Source organism: Sciurus vulgaris (assembly GCF_902686455.1).
Source record: "Sciurus vulgaris genome assembly, chromosome: 7".
Taxonomy (NCBI): Eukaryota; Metazoa; Chordata; class Mammalia; order Rodentia; family Sciuridae; genus Sciurus; species Sciurus vulgaris.
The window spans coordinates 121,890,558-121,909,843 of record NC_136467.1 but is presented as its reverse complement, the minus strand read 5'-3'; the positions used below and the strand labels follow the sequence as shown (position 1 = coordinate 121,909,843).

General features: G+C 49.7%; 1 protein-coding gene across 6 annotated transcripts in view; it reads left to right on the top strand.

The window, feature by feature from the left end:
- PPARD (peroxisome proliferator activated receptor delta) overlaps positions 1-19,286 on the top strand; it is an 80,777-nt gene that overhangs the window by 53,285 nt on the left and 8,206 nt on the right. For all 6 annotated transcript variants that reach the window (XM_079147250.1, XM_079147247.1, XM_079147249.1 and 3 more), the window contains one exon: positions 13,146-13,376. In XM_079147250.1, coding sequence (XP_079003376.1) covers positions 13,206-13,376 — 171 coding nt within the window. In that variant the 5' untranslated portion in view covers positions 13,146-13,205. The remainder of the gene's footprint in view (positions 1-13,145; positions 13,377-19,286) is intronic.

The window sequence follows — 19,286 nt, the reverse complement described above, 5'->3', positions numbered from 1 at the left end:
CATTTCTCCTACCTAGACCACCCTCACCTCAATCTTTATTGTTTATAAATCTACTTACTCCTTGGTTTCATTTTCTTCTCTGAAGTATTTTTTGTCATTAGGTTATTTTACTTCTAAGATTAAGCTGTGTGACCCAACTCCACTCAACCCTGAACCTCCTGTGAGGCCTCCAGCAGAAGCAGCTTCCAGCTGCTCAGGACTCGGCTCACACCTCATCCCTGGTTGTGTAATTTTCCCTGGGGGTTTGCAGGTACTGGTCTTACCTTCCTCTCTGAGAGTAAAGCTCTAAAGGCACCTGAGATTGCCACACCTCTCCACCAGACCCCCATCTGTGCTCAGGATCGAGTCACCCAGGGCTCCCTCCACTGAGTAGTATTTTGGGGTCTGCTCAGGGAAAGGATTTTAGAGCCAAAGGAGGGATAGCAGCATCAGCACTGCTTCCCCATAGAGAAGATGAAGTCCCCCCTTCCCCTCAGGCCACCTGGCTGATCCCAGAAGAACTGTCCAGACCTAGCTAGGCCACCTCAACAGCTCTGTGTTTCCCTCCACAGCATTTCCACAGTGTTTCATAACCCTTTTGAGTTCCTCCTTTGAACAGTCTGGAATGATAGTCTGGTGTGGTGGCACACACCTGTAATCGCAGTGAATCAAGAGACTTAGGCAGGAGGATCGCAAGTTCGAAGCCAACCTGGCAACTTAGGAAGACCCTTTCTCAAAAAAAGATAAAAAGGGCTAGGGGTGTAGCTCAGTGGTAGGGTTTCCTGGGGTTCAACCCCTAATCCCCCACCCCACCCCAAGAAAACAAAAAAGAATCTGGAATGGTCTAGAGAGCAGGGTTACATGCCCGGGAAAACTGCGGCTGGCGGAGGATTGATCTCTACTGGCCTGCTTCAGGCTGTAATGAACAGACATTTTTTTTTTTTTTTTTTTTCAATTATAAAATAGTGTTCATTTATTCAGCAAACATTCACTGACTTTTATTTTCTGCGAGTCAGTGCTCTAAGACTTGCGGTAATGTGAATCTAATAGATGAAAATCTTTGCCCTGCAGGTCTTATATTCTTTTGAGAAGAGACCAAGCACCAAGCAGTTGAGTAAATATGTGTGCACTACGCCAGGCAGTGTAGGAGCTATGGAGACCGTTGACGCAAGGATGGAGGGTGCCAGTGCCCTAGGTTGGGTTGGTTTTGAATGGGGCGGAGAGGGCAGGTCTCACCAAGATGGTGACATTTGGGGAACTACCTGAAGGAGGTGAGGCAGTAAGCTGTGGAGCTAGACAGCTGGTGAAGAGCTCAGCTGGGGAAACATCAGCTGCGAGGCCCATGGCAGGGTATGGCTGCTGTGCTCAAGACCAGCAAGGAAGAGGGAATGCAGTGGGCTGGGGACCAGCCCAGAAGGCCTTACTGGCTGATAGAAAGGTGGACTTTTCCTCTGATGTAGGAACTCCATGGGGGGATTCGATCCCAGAAGGGCAGACCTCCCTGGACAGACAGGTTCATTCTGACTGCTACATGGCAAGTGGGTGGAGAGGGAAGTAGACAATCAGTAGGAGGCTGCTGCACTAAACCCAGGCCAGAGGTGCTGGCTGCTGGCTCAGATGAAGGTCATAGCAGTGGAGGTGGGGAAGAGCGATTGATTCTGAGTCCTGACTAAAGGCAGAGCCAACAAGATTTGCTAATTCTAACATTTTGATCTTACCAGCTGGAAGGTTGGAGGATTTTTTAGTTTTGTTCTTTCATTTTATTTGAGATAGAGTCTTACTATAATACCCATGCTGGCCTCAAATTCCAAGACTCAGGCCAGCCTCCTGCCTTAGCCGAACTGTAGGCAACACCATGGGAAAGACTAGAAGGAAGGCCAAAGGGTCAGTTTGGGATGTATTGGGTTTGTGATATCTTTGGACATCCATGTGGAGATGTCAGAGAAGCTGGAGCTGGAGAAATAGATTTAGAAGCCATGAGCATACAGAAGGTATTGAAAGCCATGATCATGAAGAAAGGAGGAACAGCAGAGATGAAACAGATCTTCAGAAACCAGGAAGAAGCTGCTGAGGAAATTGACAAGGAGCCTATGAGGGTGAAGGAAAACCTGGGAACCGAGGGAAGAAAAGGTGTAGGGGGGGCTGAATACTGTGTGTCACATGCTGTTAAGAGTCAAGTAAGGTGGAGAAAGCACCTGCTCATTACAGAAAGGTTACAAAGTACAGCAACATAAAAAGTAGATAAGTTACCTACCACCCTATTCATCTAGGGAAACTTCCTTCTATTTAATCCTTTTTATGGACATCATGTGCTTAATGTGGTTTTATATTGTTTGGGGATTTTATTTGTTTGGTACTGAAAATTGAACCCAGGGTCACTGTACTCTACTCACTTTCACTAAATTGCCCCTGCTGGCCTTAAATTTGCAGTCCTCTTACCTCTGCCCCCTGAATAACTGGGATTACAGGCTTGTGCCACCACACCCAGCTGTACTCTGCTATTCTTTACTTAACAAGTTATTAAATATTCTAAGGAAACATGAGTTTAATGGCTGGATAATATTCCATTTTCTGGATATGCCCCATTTCTATAATCATCCCTGTATTATCAGGCATTGAGTCTTTTCCAGTTTTTCAGTATCATAAATAACAGCGGTGAATTCCTCTGTGTTTCCTACAAGGGAAACTGTAGGGTAAAAGGACGTGAACTAGGCTGGGGATGTAGCGCAGTGGTAGAGTGCCTGGAATGGGTGAGGCCCTGAGCTCAGTCGCTTGCACCTCAAAAAAAAAAAAAAAAAAAAAAAAAGGACACGAATATTTTTAGGTAAAGCTTGAACTAGCAGCTATGGTTTCTTTTGGACAGAACTGACCAGTCACCTTTTATATCTGTGGGCTTATTCCATGTCTCTTCTCTCCCTGGGGTTCACCCCACCCTGCTGATCCCCACTCCTGCCTCCTTGCTGTACCTATGAGTTCCATTTCTCTGGGCAGGTCAGTGTCATGCCCTCTCGTAGACCTGGCCATGTCCTGACACTAGCCTGGATCCCCTCATGAGGGGGTGTTCATCAGCCCACCAGGAGGCAGAGCTTCCCCAGAGGAGATTGTAGTGCCAAAATGAAGTACTTCAGGGCTGGGGTTGTGGCTCAGGTAGAGCGCTTGCTAGCACGTATGAGGCAGTGGCTTTGATCCTCAGCACTGCATAAAATATAAATAAACAAAATTAAGTTACTATTTAAAAAATGAAGTACTCCATTGCTGGTATTTAACACGCGTTAGTCCTGCCTGCCTGGCTGTCTGAGTCGCCTAAATGGCATGAATGGGAAGGCGCTCTGGGAACATAAAGGGCCTCACTGGCCTTGGCTGTGTGGGAAGGAAAGGGTGTGAGTGGCAGTGTCTGGTCGGTGCCCGAAACCACAGGCCCTAGAGCAGGGCTGCCGACCCAGTCGGGGTGCTGGTGCCCGGAGCACTGAGGACGTTTGGGAGCTGTGGGGTTGTCAGGGCCAGGCATGTGGCTTTTTGTGTCCTTTGGGGTCGTACCACGTGCTGCATCTGCTTCCCAGTTGCGAGTGTGGCTCGTGAGCGAGAATCATTGAGGCCAGAACAGCTCTGCAGAGCCCAGGCAGAGCCGGAAGGGGCGTTCTGCTGAGTGAGAATGCAGGTGGAACAACAGGAGCCCTGCACTCCTCAGCCTGGATCTTCCCAGACAGACAGGACTATCCGCACCCATTCTCCTGCTAGGTTTGCTGTTGCCCCACTTCTCAGAACCCAGCCGAGTTCATCTCCAGCTGTCTTCCATAGTAGCAGGAGGTGTTTGGGGTTTGTTGTTGTTGTTGTTTTAAGGCAGCCGTGATCCTGTAAATCCTTTTAGAATACTGCTAGGCTTTCTGCTGCACCAGGGTTAGCACCCACGTGCTTACTGTACCCTTCTGCACTCAGGGAATCTAGCCTTAGATGGACAAGCTGCATGGCCCTTCTCTCCCCACAGACACTTTCTTCCTCCTCCCACTCTCTTCCCGTACATCTGCTTCCCACCTCTGGGAAGCCCTGTCAATCAGAGACTTGGTCCTTAAGAAACTCCTCCTGGCCATTCACCAAAGACCAATGTGTTCTGAGTGTGCCCCGCAGTACTCAGTACTTATCCTTACAAGCCCTAGTCATTGGTCACAGATATCTGTGTCAGTTCCTTGACTAATGTGGCCTGGCACATGGTGGTTGATGCTTAGCAAATATTTGTTGAAATGGTGAATAAAAGCAGCTGGCGGGGACCAGGAGGGTGGAGAAGTAGTGAGGGTGTGGGCAGCCATAGCCCCTGGGTCTTAGGTGAGAAGGGCACTGCATGGTCTCCCAGCATGTCCCTCTGCCTGCCAACAACCACCCTGACCTCAGAAGTGCTCTGAGCAGTATGGAGTTCTCAGCTCCCTTACAGCTTCAGTAGGGGAGGTCTGGGTCCTTCTGGAACCTGGGCAGGCCTTCCTGTACCTCTGCAGTATCTCTCAGCATCTTATTCGTTTTTTGGGGTTTTTTTCTTTCTACTCAAAACACTTAAAAAAATGTTTTTCCCTCTCCCTGCAAGCATAGAAGCACCACATTCCCTCTCTACTGCTCAAAGAGAAGCACAGTACCACCAGGGCCGTGTGTCCCCAATTTTGTTTCTCTGCACCTGATGCATTTTCACGCTATCCAGCTCCTCTGTTGGTGAACCGTAGAGTTTTATCTTCTCAGCTTAGTGGTGCTGTTTGGAGGTGGGCAGCACATTAGGCCTCCTGGAAGAGGTTGCCACCCAGAGCTGGGTGCCTCCCTCTCCCTTCTGTGGAGGACTCCAGGCTTCTTGCTGTCCCAGCTCTCCTCCTCTCAGGCAAGAGTACCCTTCCCTCCCTGGTCTCTTTTCCAGAATATTTTCTGACTCCTCAAGACTGATGTTCCTTTTATTTGAGTTTGACTGCTTCACATGCTTAGGGGCTAACTCGTGAGCTAACGGAAGAATGTCAGAGAGTAAGGGCAGCCTCCTGGCTATCTTTTCACTGATTCCACTGCTCTGAACAAAACCAGCCCAGTTATGTTTTTATGCATGTGCACATATACCACAATAAATTCCATCATTGTGTATAATGAATATGCACTAAAAATGATGTTTATCATAGAAAAGGGAAGGAAAAAAAACAGCCCCCAGGCCATTCCTGGGGTTTGGCCTCAGGTGACCTGCTGGAGTGAATCCGGCCTGGCTCTTGTATGCCCCGAAGCGAGTGGGGTGACCTAGATTGGCAAATGGGAAGCAGAGAGCACTGTAGAGTTGCTGGCCTGGAAAACCGGGCACTGGGTCAGCACCTAGATTACTAATTGATAGGAAAGGTTGGGAGAGAATCAACCAGACCCATTTTCCCATAGCCTCGCTCCCTGCTGCCAGGGGCCTGGGGCAACCTCTGCCCTTTCTCTAGACACTGCTGACCCTCCTGCATAGGGGCAAGGAGGAAGTAGCAACTGGGTCACCTGTCCCCCGGGCAAGAAGTAAGGGAAGGTTTGGGCCCTTCTCTCCGAACAGAGAAATTCATGCCCAGAGAGCTCCCTGACAGTTTCTTCTCCTGATTAGTGGTAAGGCAGGGAATTGGGGAATTCTCTCTGGCAAGGTCCCCTGGGGTTCCAGTAGGCCAGCAAGATCTGGCATAGCATTTGCTCTGTATAGTTTCTTAGGATGAGCCAGTGCTGATGAGGATAGCAGTAGTCAGGATCTCTATTAGTCTTTTACTGTATACCTAGCACTGTTCAGCAGTTACTTCATGCTTATTTAATCCACACACAGCCTCTTGGGTTGGGTGCTAGGATCTCAGCTTCAGGGCTGAGAACCTCCTAGAAGATAGCATGTTCCCCAATTCACAGAGAGGAAGGGACAGAGCCAGAGTTTGAACCCAAGCATGACACAGATGCTGGTAGAATTAATTTCTGTGGAGTACTTCATCTCATTGGTAATAGTACAAGAAAATGGATAACCTGGTAAATGCCAAAACTGAAAATGGTGTGGCTTAGGTTTGTTTTTAGTGTATTTATTAATCAGTGGATGTTGAGCACCCACTAACAGGCACCATGCCAACATTGAGCCAGTTACTATCTCTCTTCATGCTATGGTTTCTTCCTCAGTTAAATGGAGATGATAATAGCATATTAGGGATGTAAGAGAGTGTTAGCACACACGGAGCCTGGTGTGCAGTAAGCCCAGAGAATGGAAGCTGGTTTCCTCGGGAGGGAGCAGCAGCAGACTTTGGCTCCGGTGCAGGGAGAGGCCTGTCAGGCTGCGTCACATGGCAGATGGGGCTCATGGAGGGGTCCTGGCATGCCGACTGTTACCACTCATCCCCTCGGCAGGGCAGGAGCGTTCTGACCAAGCACACAGCCTGCCTGCGGGCAGCAGGGAAGTCCTGGAGTATCACAAAGAGCACTTGGGAATTACCCAGCCAACAGGCTTGCCCTGAAAAGGAGCCCTGCCCCAGTGGAGAAAGGGGCCCAGGACAACTGGGCTTGGCAGGAAGAATGAGGAGTCCAGGTGGCTTGATTGCTCTGACCGTTCCAGGCCTTTCTGGAGCTCTAGGTCACTTGCATTAAGCTCCTAACTACTTCTGCCCACAAAAGTGACCTGCCCAATGGGAAGTGGATGGAGTTGTACCGCCCTCTGCACCTGGGCTCCCCAAATGACTGAGTCTCTCCATGGGGCAGGAGAGTGGGTGCTGGGACGGGAGCAGTGGGACCACGGGGACTGGCTTCTGTGTGTGCACACATGCAGGCGCACCAGAAGTAGGGCAGCCAGGTTTTTATCTTACAGAGATTCTTTTGCTAGCGACTCCACTGTTTGAGGGGGTACTCAGCTACATTTATGCCCCGCTCCTAGTGACTACGGGGCCTTCATCTTGTCTGAGGCTCTGGCCTGTCAAGTGGGGTAGAGCTGCTGATCAGAGGGCCCTGGCCCGTTGGGGGTGGGGTGGAGAGGGGAGACTGACAACACCAGAGCAGTAGCCCAAACCAGCGTCCCTCCCCAGGTCAGAGTTAAACCTATGGCCTGACTGTGCTTTTTTTAGTGACAGGGCTGAGAGGAGATGAGAGGAGAGCAGGGTTCCTTGCAGGGCACTGGTGGGTGGGGATCTAGGCTGTGTGTCTGGCCTCTCCTGAGAGAGGGCCTGGGTTGCTCCTGTCTGTGAGCTGAGCACAGTGCAAGGGTCAGAGGCAGCCTTGGCCACCTCAGCTGTAGGTGGAACAGTCAGGGCTATGTAAAAGTCTATGACTTTTGCCAAAATATGGGGCAGACTGCAGCACAGTGGTTAGATCTAAATATGAAACAGCCCAGGGCCTATGTGTGGGTTTCAGAACAGCCGAACCACAGCACCCCTCCTCTTCCAGCAGGTGTCCATAAGAGGTCACAACCAGAAGAGACAGCTCAGGCTAGGGGAAAATGTTGGCATGGAACCAGGGACCCCAGAACTCTAGCCAGATCCCAGAACTACATCTGATCTCAAGGGCAACCGCTTGCCCCCTGAAACAGAACATTCTGGTCTACCACTGGTAATTGGAATGGAGACCTGGGCTCAGGCTGGGGACAGCCCCATGAGCACTGCCGTGGAGGCTCAGCTATCTTCTGCTTTGTCCTCTGGCAGGTCCTCTGACTTGGCTCCTTGTTGCTTTCTGCCCAGGAGAGCGCTGAAGGCTGGCCTGTGGTGCTTGGGAGGATCCGGGGAAAGCCTGTGTGTTGTGCTGATGGGTGCCTGGGGTGCGGATGGTGTCCAGTCCTGATCAGGAACTCTGTTCCTTCCTCCTCAGGCCCCGCAGAGGATCAGAGGGGTGTGTCAGCCGTAGTCACGGGGCAGTGTGGCAGTTCTCCTTCCATTGGTACCTGCTGGGGGAGCGCCCAACTCCTCCTGTCCCCTCACGCTCATCACCACACCCAGCCTCCATGGATCCCAAACCAGAGTGTCCTCCCACCTCATCTCGCTCACCTGTGGGCAGTGCCCACACTGTGGTTCTTGAAGTCTCGTCACTTGACCTTGTCTTCCAGTGTTGTCCATTCTCCTGATGCTCTTCTGAAGCCTCCTGGGGCCCTTCCTCATCAGCCTGCTTGAGGACCCTCCCCACCACTTGCCTCCCCCACTTCCAGGCTTTTTCATCCTGTGGATCATGAAGAACCTGTCTCTTTGGTGCTTGCCATTTGGATAATAGCCACTTTTTTGGGGGGGGGTGGGGGGTTACTGGAATTGAACCCAGGGGCCCTCTATCACTGAGCCACATCACCAGCCCTTTTTATTTCTTTCTTTCTTTTTTTTTTTTTTTTTTTTTTGAGACAGGATTTCAAAATAATTTGCTTAAGGCCTCACTGAGTTACTGAGGGTAGCCTCATACTTGTGATCCTCCTGCCTCAGCCTTCCAGGTCACTGAGATTACAGGCACTTGCCACCAAGCCCTGCTCAGTAGCTAATCTTTTTAGAGCTTACTAATGCGGCAGCAGTCACAGTTGTTCCTAGAAATCTCCAAGGTCCTGTTCTGGTATTGCTGCCAAACTCCACCCCACAAGTTCTTCCTGCTCTTTAGCTGAGTGTCTTCATGTCCCACTTCAGGTCGAGCAGTATGCACAGGTGCACTCAACAGGAATTGGGCAGATAGTGCAATTAAAGCAGGAGTTTTGTTCTCTCACTTTACAGGTGGTCTGGAGGTGGTCATTTCAGGGCCAGTGCTGCAGCTCCTCCTGACTTGCTCCTCCACATCTCAACCTGTGCTCTCCTGCTCCCAAGGTGTTCTGCTTGGGTCTTCTGCCCCTTTGTGCACAGTATTTCTCAGCCAGGCAGAAAGCAGGGAAGGGCAGAAGTTTATCTCTTTATTAGGAAAGGCACTCCCAGTAGATTTCTGTTTACATACTGTTGGCCAGGATTACATCACATGAACAGTGTAGCTGCAGAAGAGCTTGGGAATTGGTTGTGTAGCCAGGCATGTTGTTGATCCAAAGAAGAATGGGACTTGGCGAGAAAGGGATGGAATGAGGGAGACAAGTGGGAGTGACCACCTGCGATCTTATAGTAAGAGCCACACGGGATGCACTGCGGCTGCCCAGCTCTGGGATGGGTGCCAGGGCCACGTGGTGGGCTCCCAGTGGCCAGTTTTCAAGAGAAGCTAGAAAGCCAGATTTTTCCAAAAACATTTTTTAAAAAACTATTTTGAAAAAAATTTTTTCACGTAATGGGAAAGTTGCAGAGAATGCATGAGTTCCCAGGTACTGTTCACTCAGCTTTCTCCTTATAGTAATATCTGATATAGTGCTATTAACTAAAATAAAGAGACTGTTCAGAACTTAACAGCTTTTCTTATTTATGTATTTATGTATTTATTTATGTATTTATGTATGTATGTATGTATGTATGTATGTATGTATTTATTTATTTATTTATTTATTGGTACCAGGAATTGAACCCAGAGGCACTTTACCACTGAGCCACATCCCCAGCCCTTTCTTATATTTTATTTAGAGATGGGATCTCACTGAGCTTGCCTAGGGCCTTGCTAAATTGTAATCCTCAAACTTGTAATCCTCCTGCCTCAACCTCCTTAGCCACTGGGATTATAGGCATGCACCACCACACCTGGCTCACTTAACAGCTTTTCCATCGCTGTCTTTATGTTCCAGGATCCAGTGTTAGATCGCACACCTTGTTTAGCTATCCTCTATAGCCCACTTATTGTCTGTGAGGCTTTTCTTACCAAAAGCTAGAGTCTTCCATGACCTCTCCTCTGAATTGTCCTACTCTGCTATAATGATTGGGAAAGCATATATTTTACTCATGGTATCTTAGTAGTTATTTAAATTTTTCCATGTATATTTGACTGGACTGTAAATTAGCATCTCAATCAGCCTCTGAAAGTAAAAGAACTTGAGCAACTGAGTGCTGCCGCTCTCTCTAACCTTCAGTGCTGTTTGTTTTACCTGTTTATTTTATTCCAATTTAAGTTATTTTTAGAAAAGGTAACATTCCTGTAGTTCTAAATTTTAAAGGGGTCAAAAGGTATAGTGAAAAATCTCTCTCATAGCGAACCAGAAACTTAGTCCCCTGACCCCAGGCAGTGTCCCCAACATCTTATGTAGCCTCAGAGCTGCTTTACAGCTAAGCAAATACAGCTTCTTTGTATCTTCACTTATATCTTAGAGATAGTTCCATTTTAGCCCATAACGAACTTCATTCTTGCTGGGCATGGTGGCACATACTGTAACTTCAGCTACTCAGGAAGCCGAGGCAGGAGGATTCCAGGTTTGAGATCTTCCTAGGCAACTTAGTGAGACCTGTCTAAAAATAAAAAATAAAAAGGTCTGAGGATGTAGCTCAGTCCCCAGTACTTCAAAAAACAGCACAACAAAGAAAAACTTCATGCTTGTCTGTGGCCTCATAGAATTCCATGTGTTCTTATTATAATTTATTTAATAAGTCTCCTGTTAAATGGACATTTAGCTTGTTTCCCACCCCTTACTAGTCAAATAACACTATAATGAATAACCTTATACTAATACTTTTATCATTTTGCTTATGTGGAAGTAACTGTACAAATGGGTGTTTCTGGGTCAGAGTGTGTATACTTGTAATTTTGATCAGTTGGCCAAATTACCCTCTATAGGCTGCACCAGTTTCCCTTTCCACCAGGGAAAGCACATGCTTGGCAGGAGTGTGTTTGAGTGCTTCGTTTTGTTTTGCAGTGCTGAGAGTGAAACCCAGGGCTTTGTGTATCCTAGACAACCACTGAACCTCATGCCCAGCATGTTAGTATGTTTTAATCTGATTGTTAAAAAACGGTGTGTCTCCGCTGTTTTAATTTGCATTCTTCTTGTTATGAGTAATCTTAAGCATCTTTTCATATCTTTAAGAGACAGTTCTGTGAACTGTTTTTCTTAGCGGGGCCCATTTTCTGCTGGATTGCGTTTTTTACTTACTAATTTGTAAACTATTTTAGGGAAATTAGCCCTTTGTCTAATGAAAGTTGCAAGTATTTTTCTCAGGTTATTTTGTCTCATGGTCTTTATCAAACAGAAAGTTTATGTTTCATGTAATCAAACTTATTCTTACAAATCTATATGGGTTTAGTGTTGTGTTTAGCTTTTCTTCACCCCAAGATTACTTTTATGTATATTATCAAATAGTTCCTTTTTTTTTTTTTTTAATACAAGGGATTGAACCCAAGGGACCCTTTAGCACTGAGCTATATCCCCAACCCTTCTTATTTTTTATTTTGAGACAGGGTCTCTGTAAGTTGCTGAGACTGGCCTCAAACCTGTGATCCTCCTGCCTCAGCCTCCAGAGTAGTACTGGGAATACAGGCTTACGCCACTGTACCTGGCATCACTTGTATCTTCTTCATCCTGGGACCTTGAATTATACCCTTCTGTCCATCATCCTGCCCAGTCTTCCCCTTGAATCTTCAGTCTTTCTCTGTTGACTTCTGTCCACAAACCTCTTGGTGACCTTGCTGCCTTCCCAAGCTGTCATCCTCTTGTACATTTCTTTCCCTGACATATTTGCCCCCAAACTACTCCCAGTTCACTACATTCCACTTTCCTCCTTATCCCTTGTTCTTCCCTCCCAACCATTTGACTGAAACTTGTCTCAGAGGGTCATTGATGACCTTGCAGTCACTAAATCTAGTGACTGTTTGCCTGTTGATCACTCTAAATATCCCGAGCATTTGAGATGGCTGGCCACCCCTTGGAACAGCCTTCCCCTTGACCCTGAGATGCACAGCTGCCCCAGGTCCCTCCTGTCTCTACCCACCACCCCAAAGCCTGCCCAGTACCTCTCCCTTTTTCTTCCCTGCTCTCCTTGGTGTGTCACATCAACAGAGCACCTCCCATATCTATAGGTCCCTAACCCCCAAGTTCCAACCAGTTAGACTCTGAATATCTAGCCACCTCTAGGAGACCCCCTAAGAGTTTGCTGTGCAAATCCAAGCAAGGGAGCGCCCGGGAGAAAGGGGTGTGTGGGGTTCAATGTGTTGAGAAGACAGCTTACCCCCAGCTTGAGCTGCCTTGCTGTAGAGCAGTGGACTCAAGGCTACAGTTTACAATCATCAAGGTGATTAAAAAATTAAAATTCCAGTGCCTAAGCTATTCCCCAAATCAACCAAGTGAGAATTTCCAGGGATGGACCCAGATATCATATTTTTAACAACTCCTCAGTGACTCCGAACTACATTGAAGTTGGTGAACCTAGAACAGCGTAAGAGGCAGGGAGTCTCAGATCACCCCTGGGTTCTGGCTTTGATGAGTGGGTAGGTAGATATGTATGTGGGTCACCAAAGTAGGGATTCCCAGAGGAAGGGCAGTTTTGGGGGACAAAGAAGGGTTCTTAGGGATAGATTAAGATTGACCTGCCTGTGGATTTCCAAGAAAATGATTGCACAAATGCTTAAATCTCCCCAAGGCAGATCTACCCCTCTCCCCATCCTGCCCCAAGGCCTGCTCAGCTGTGGCTGTGTCCCTGGGCTCCCTGTTGGGAGGTCTCACACAGTGCCTCCTGATCTCACCACCTTCAGTGGTGGCATCTGTGAACAGTATTTTACTTGGTGAGGGTTGGAGCATCCTCCTCGTAGGTGATGTGGACATGGGGCACATCCACTAGCCCAGCTGAGAAAGACCCCAGGGCAGAGCTCTTCTCCCCCGCCTGTCGCCTCTGCTGTGGAGAACCTACTGCAGGTCTGTTGTCGGGAGCCGAGCTCACAGGAGCTCGCATCTGCTCCACACATGAGCACAGGAAGGGTGGCCCCTTCAAGAGCGGTTGCCCAGAACAGCAGTGGTTCTGGGCTTGAGTGCTGGTGGGGCAGGCTGGGAGTCGGGGCAGGGTGCGTATCTGGATCTGGGGGGCCTGGAGAGTTGGGAAAAGCCCCGCAAGTCATTCTGACACTGTGCCTGGAGACTCAGGCTCAAAGAGCAGGATGCCGCAGAGGCAGGGAAAGGCAGCACGGTGGTGCCATCTACCTGGTTAGTGTAGGGGGCAAGGGTGGAGGGCAAGTTACTCCGCCATGCAGGAGCAGAGACCCTGGGAGAAGCATAGCAGGGACTGAGGAAGGAGCCTGAGCAGAGCTGCTTCCACGTGGCCCTCAGGCATGCCCAACTCAGCCACTCCCTTCTTCACTGCCACCCCTATGCCCCCTCTATCCAGGCTGACAGGAACTGCCCTGTGGAGGTTCGTCTGCACTCAGACCCAGATGATGCCAGAGCTATGACCAGGCCTGCAGGCGTGGCACCGAGGGGAGATCAGCCATGGAGCAGCCACAGGAGGAGACCCCTGAGGTCCGGGAAGAGGAGGAGAAAGAGGAAGTGGCAGAGGCTGAAGGAGCCCCAGAGCTCAATGGAGGACCAGAGCTTGCACTTCCTTCCAGCAGCTACACAGGTGAGAAGAAGGGCTGGCTGGGGACACGGGGCAGAGGGGCAGAGACAGGCGGAACAGAGCTCCTAGCCCTCTGCAAACAACATCCCGTGGGTGCAGAGCAGCAGAGGGAGACTGGAGCCAGGTGGCCTGGGTTCACGCCACTGCCTGCCACGCAGCAGCTGCAGGGCCTTGGGCAGATTGCCCCCTTCTTTCTGGAAAATAGAGATGGTAGGCGATGTGGACTTGGGCTTTTGCAAGAATTAAGTGAGTGAGCACGTGTAATGCATGTCCTCATTGCTGCTATTAGCCTACCACTGCTGCCACAAGGCATCCAGGGCCAATCTGCATTAACAGCACACTGGAAAGATCGATTGTACCTGTGATTGTTAGGATCAGTGGAAACACACAACTCAGTTGACCTGGTGCTAAATAAGTGCATCCTGATGAGCTGCATTGTGATTAGGCGTAAGCACTAAGCAGTTAGAATGGATGACTGTAATTAATGTCACTTTTGTGTGGCCAGTTTCAGCTTCTCTTATCTCACTTGTTCACTTTATCGATCCACTGTCAGCCGTGGTGTAGACATTCCCTGGTCGCCTGTGCTGTTCTATCCTTACCATCATCGTGCAGTGTCTGCTTCTCAACCCTGGTTTGTCCTGCTACTCAGGCCCCCTCCCTGCTCCCTCCCCAAGCTTCTCTCCTCACCTGGGTGCAGGACCAGCAGGACCAGTACATCCAGCTAATCCCCACACCCTTCCCTCAGAGAGAACTCGCCTCGGGTATGAGAGGGTGCACTGCCGGGAGGGGACGCCTGTTCTTGCTGCTGGTTTCAGCTCTCCCGGCTGCCTGCCGGGGATGGGCTCTGAAGCCCCATGTCTGTGTGTGGTGGGAAGAGAGATGGTGCCTGAGTTGGGGCAGGTCAGGGCTGTGGAGCTAGGACAGGCTCCTGCCTGATCCTGTAGCCCCCAGGGGCTGAATTTTTGAGCTACACTGTCTTGAACCTGCAAAACAAAGTTCTCCCTCCTCGGGGAATACCCTAGGGTAGGAGTGGGCTGGGTTGAAGAGAGAGCCATCATTCAGTCCACCTAGACACCAGCAGTGACCGAAGTATATGATGTGAGGCCAAAGAGCCAACACCCCCTCCCCAGAATAACCCGTGTGCTGTGTGTTTGCTGACGTCTGATGGCTTTGGAGACCCAGCCTTCTCGGGAGAGAGGAATGTGTGCTCAGAGGTAATTCACTCAGTGCCGTCACATGCCCTCCTGACCCTGAGAAACGAGAAGGAGAGGGAAGATGCTGGGCTGACTGAGCCAGGATGTCTCAGGATGCCAAATAAGAGTGAACAGAGGAGAGAAGGCACAAGATTTGTGACCTGGTTCCCACATCTGGGCCTGGGCAGATAGAAATGTCCTGTTCTGGGGTTTCCTACACATCCCTGTGGTGCCATTGTCACATCACTGTTCACCTGCAGGTCAAAGCCCAGTGCTGGGAGCAGAGGCAGGTGAGGCAGTGTGGCATTGGCACCTCAGGCAGCTTTGTTGGTGGGTCTTAAGGTGGGGAAGGTGGGGAGGATTTGCCCAGCCACTCGGGGTGCACGGTTGTGTACAGTACAGTGTTCAGGAGACCCCACTCATCAGTAGAGGGATGAAGTGGTATTAGGACACCTTCCCTGACTGACACAGGAGAGGGTATTTCATATGGTCACTGAGCTAAAGCCATAGCCTATAGGAAGTTCCCACAAATTCTACAGGAAAGCCACTAACAAAAAGTCAAAACAGGTAAAACAGTCCCCAATCAGGCACATACAAATGGCCAAGAAACACACATATTAGTTTAACCAAGAAGTCGTCTTAAGATGGGGTGCCCTTTAGCCTGCAGGTTTGGCATAGAGGACCATATGGCCATTGTTGGCCAAGGGGTGAGGACTGGCCTTGCAGCCACTGAGGGTGGCAGGGAAGCATGGGTGTGTGTTTCTGTTACAGTTCCCCCTCGGGAAGGTATCCTGTGTAAATACTTGCTCAGCATGTAGAGATGTCCCCAGCAGCATGTTTACTGCAGCACTGCTCACAAGAGCAGAAACGGGAAGGCGCCATCTGCGGGGACTTGCTTATGTAAGCCGTGCTGGAGCCCCACAGGGAGGCTCTGTAGTCATTAGGAAGGGTAAGTAGGTCTGTGTATACACACAGGGAAATGAGGTCCTGACAGACTGGGGGATCTTGTTGCTTAAAAATCCTTAGTGTCATAGAAGATGCCTGAGCATGTACACTGAAGAGCCAGCTGGTGGGCTGACTAGGGGAGTGGGGTCCTGCATGGGTGGCTCTGCCCTCGGGTGCTGTGCACCCCTCTGCATTTTTCTCAACAAGTCTGTTCTACTTTCATGATTTAAAACACACTTGTACTGCTTTTCTTCAGAAGGTTAAAATAAATTAATTGCTTAACATTTTAAGAAGACTGCAGACAGGTGAGGGTCCTCGGGACAGAGCCTCATCCTCTGCTGGGGGCTGGAGGGCTTCGAGAGCACGCAAACCAGAGCGGGAAGCCCAGGTGTACCCCTGAGCCAGGGCCCTGGCCGGCACCTCATCTCCCACGCTCAGTCTCCTCGCTGTTACGGGCTGCATCCTGCCCACCTCCAGGCCTGGCCAGGTGAAAAGAAAATGAATCTGACCCACTGCAGTTCTTGGCACCTGTGAGTCCAAGAGACTGGCCACAGAGTCCCCTCAGGGACCCATAACGAAGCCCTGAACAGTAGAAGACTTCAGCTGCTTCTTCCTGACCGCCTGCAGCCCTGTGCTCTCTGTGCATCCCTGCACCAAGTTCTTCAGCATCTTCACCTTCACCTTCACCTTCACCTGTGAGGCAGGCAGGACAGGCCTCACTGTTAGCACTCAGCAGTGAGGAAGCTGTGGTTGCCAGGAATTCACTTGCCTCGCATCCCCCAGCTGCGGAGAGATGGGCAGCTGGAGCTGGTGCTCATGCCTCCCCGTCTTTGTCCCTCCTGCTTCAGGATCATCCCACCTATGTGCCTCTAAGGAAAAGGGGAGAGCAGCTGCCTCCTGGCCTCAACAAGTACTTGGTGATACAGACAGGGCCAGGTGATGTGCCAGGCTGGTGTTTGTGGTGAACAAGAATAAGTGCCTGCCCTGAGGAGCTCACAGTGCAGGCAGACACAACAGCAGAAGTAAGAAGGCTGCTTGGCACCCCAGCCCCATATTCCTGCAGGATTTGCCCCGACTTCAGTAGCTAATGGGTGCCTGTTTTCCTATGAGCTCTGCCAGCAAAGTAAATAGACAGGGCTGGCCCCTCCTGGCTGCCCCTCACAGCTGTGACAACAGCACGCTTCCAGTGATAGAGACTAGATGTGCAGGAGGGAACTTAGCCACACATAAATTGTGGGAATAAAGTCAATAGTGTCTATTTGCCAAACTTGTAATCAAAGATGGTGAAACTGATACTTCACTCTCTGGGTGATGGTGCTGGTGTTTACACTGAGTGCAAACATTCGGGTAATGACCCGGTGTCATCCTCAGCAGTGACCTTATCTTGATGTTTATCATAATAGCAATATTGTTTAGTAGTAATGAATACGTGTATGTGGGTAGTAGCAGAACACGGTGGCTAAGAGCTCACCTCCAAGAGTTGCAAGTTCTTGGTTATAATTCTCCCTCTGTTTCTGTCTTAGGGGTCTCCAGAGAAAACAGAACAAGTAGGTAGGGGCGTGTGTGTGTGCGCGCGCGCGTACATCACGCATATGTGTAAAGATGTGTGTTTTAAGAATTTGCTCATGCTGTTTGTGGGGTGGCCGGTCCAGATTCTTCAGGGAAACTGGAGGCCTGGGGAAGTTGCTGTGGCACCTCAGTCTGAGGGCATGTGGAGGCAGGAGGAGGGACAGGGCAGTCTTTCTTCTTAAAAACTTCAACTGTTAAATGAGGCCCATTCACATTATGAAGGGCAATCCGCTTTACTCAAAGTCTCTTGATTTAAATGTTAATCATATCTTTATGCCTTCATGACAAGATCTAGACTGATGTTTGAACGAGAACCTGGGTGCCATACACAGACAAGCTGACTCTTAAAACCGCCATTGTCTCAGATTGCTCCCCTATAAGTAGGAGTAAGAGGCCCTCCCCGAAGGGTTGTTCTGAGGCTCTATATAAGCTGAATGGATGAGAGGTACCCAGTAGAGTGCCTGGCACACAGTAGGTGTGCACTAATAAAGGCACACCTTTGCAGGTGAGTCAGATTTAGATTAAGTCCCAACCCATCATATGTTAGGCAGGTGACCTTGGGTGGATCCCTTAACTTCACCCAGCCTTAATTTCCTTATCTGTGGATAATACTGTCTTTCAAGGTGATAATGAATTGGGCATAAGGACACTAACGATTTGATACTTAGTAGCAGCCTAGCAGATGCTGGCTCTTTTTCCTTTCCCCTCCTATGCAGGTAGGCTCCTGGCAGATGTTTGGGAGGTTGGTGGGCAGGCCAGGCAGGGTGTGGCTCAAGAGAACAACCAGGGGCAGACCACAGGGCCCAGATAATGGGCTCCTCAGGTACAGCAAGTGCACTTCCTCTGAGCAGTGGAAGGGAGGCTAAGGAGAGGCAGGGGTGGGGGCAGGGCGAGAGGACTGTTAGCTTTCCATCTCTGTGACAAAATACCTGAGGTAATCAGCTTAAAAAGAAGAAAGGTTTATTTTAACTCAGTTTTAGAGGTTTCAGCCCATGGCTAGTTGCCCCCATTGCTTTTGGACCAGTAGATACACAAGCACTCCGCTCTGCCCTAGCCCAGCCCCTCATCTCTCCGCTGGTGTGTCAGTTATTTGTGGTCTCTTGCTCTGCTAAATAGGAGGGTGTCCTCATCAAGGCCTTGAGTTATGTCCATTCGTCACCGAGGCCTCTGGCTGCCCTGGATCTGTTTCTCCCTGCCCACTTAGTGCTAGTTCCCATCTGGGACCCTTCTGGGACAATTACTCTTGAGTCTCTCCTTACAATCCAGAGCTCTGGGGACCTCAGATGGCCAGTCGGGTTTGAGCATCTTGGCTTCTTCCAGCTCTGGAAGCCACAGCAAGAGAGAAACAAGAGGAAAGCCTGTTGCAGGGCCCTCCTGGCCTCCCGTGCAGAGAGCCCCTGCCTGCCTGGCTGCAGCTTCCTAGTTAGCACTGTCCTGAAAGCTGCCTTTAAGCAGCACATCCATGTTCTAAGTGCCTTCTCTGTATTAACTCTGTCACGCGTCACCACGGCTCTCTCCTATACTGTTGCCATCCCCATTCCACCCAGGAGGAAACCAAGACCCAAAAGCCAGAGGAGGGCTTGGAGCCCAGGACACTTGACTTACCTCAGGACTGCTAGCCGGGATCGCAGCGGAGCTGGACTCTGACTGGGCCTTGTGGCTCCCGAGTTCGGTTCTCTCCCTCCCCGCCTGCTGTTTCTGAGCACCCGGAAGCCTATTTGGAGGTCGTTCAGAGCCTTCACCTTTGAGCCCAGAGAGGGGTGTAGTTCCTGCCCTGGTGGTGACAGGCACGAATGATGGCTCCGGAGCTCTCACGCCACTTACTTACCTGCCATTGCTGCCCTTTACCGTGGTGTATTCTTTTTTCTTCTTTCTTTTTTAAATTTTTTTATTTAATTTTTTTTTTTTTTTTTTTTTTTTTTTTTTTTTTTTTGGGATTGAACCCAAGTGTGTTTTACAGTGAGCTACATCCCCAAGTTCTTTTTTGGAGGAACAGTGTCTTACTAAGTTTCTGAGGCTGGCGATCCTTCTGCCCCTGCCTCCTGAGTCACTGAGTGGCAAGCGCCACCACGTCAGCTGTTCTGATTTTCTTATCTCTTCCTTACCTCAGCTATTTGAGGACAGGGTCTTGTCCTGCCCTGTACACAGCAGTCCACTGTATTTATCAAATGTCTGTGACGAACACAAAAGGCAGCATTGCCACGTG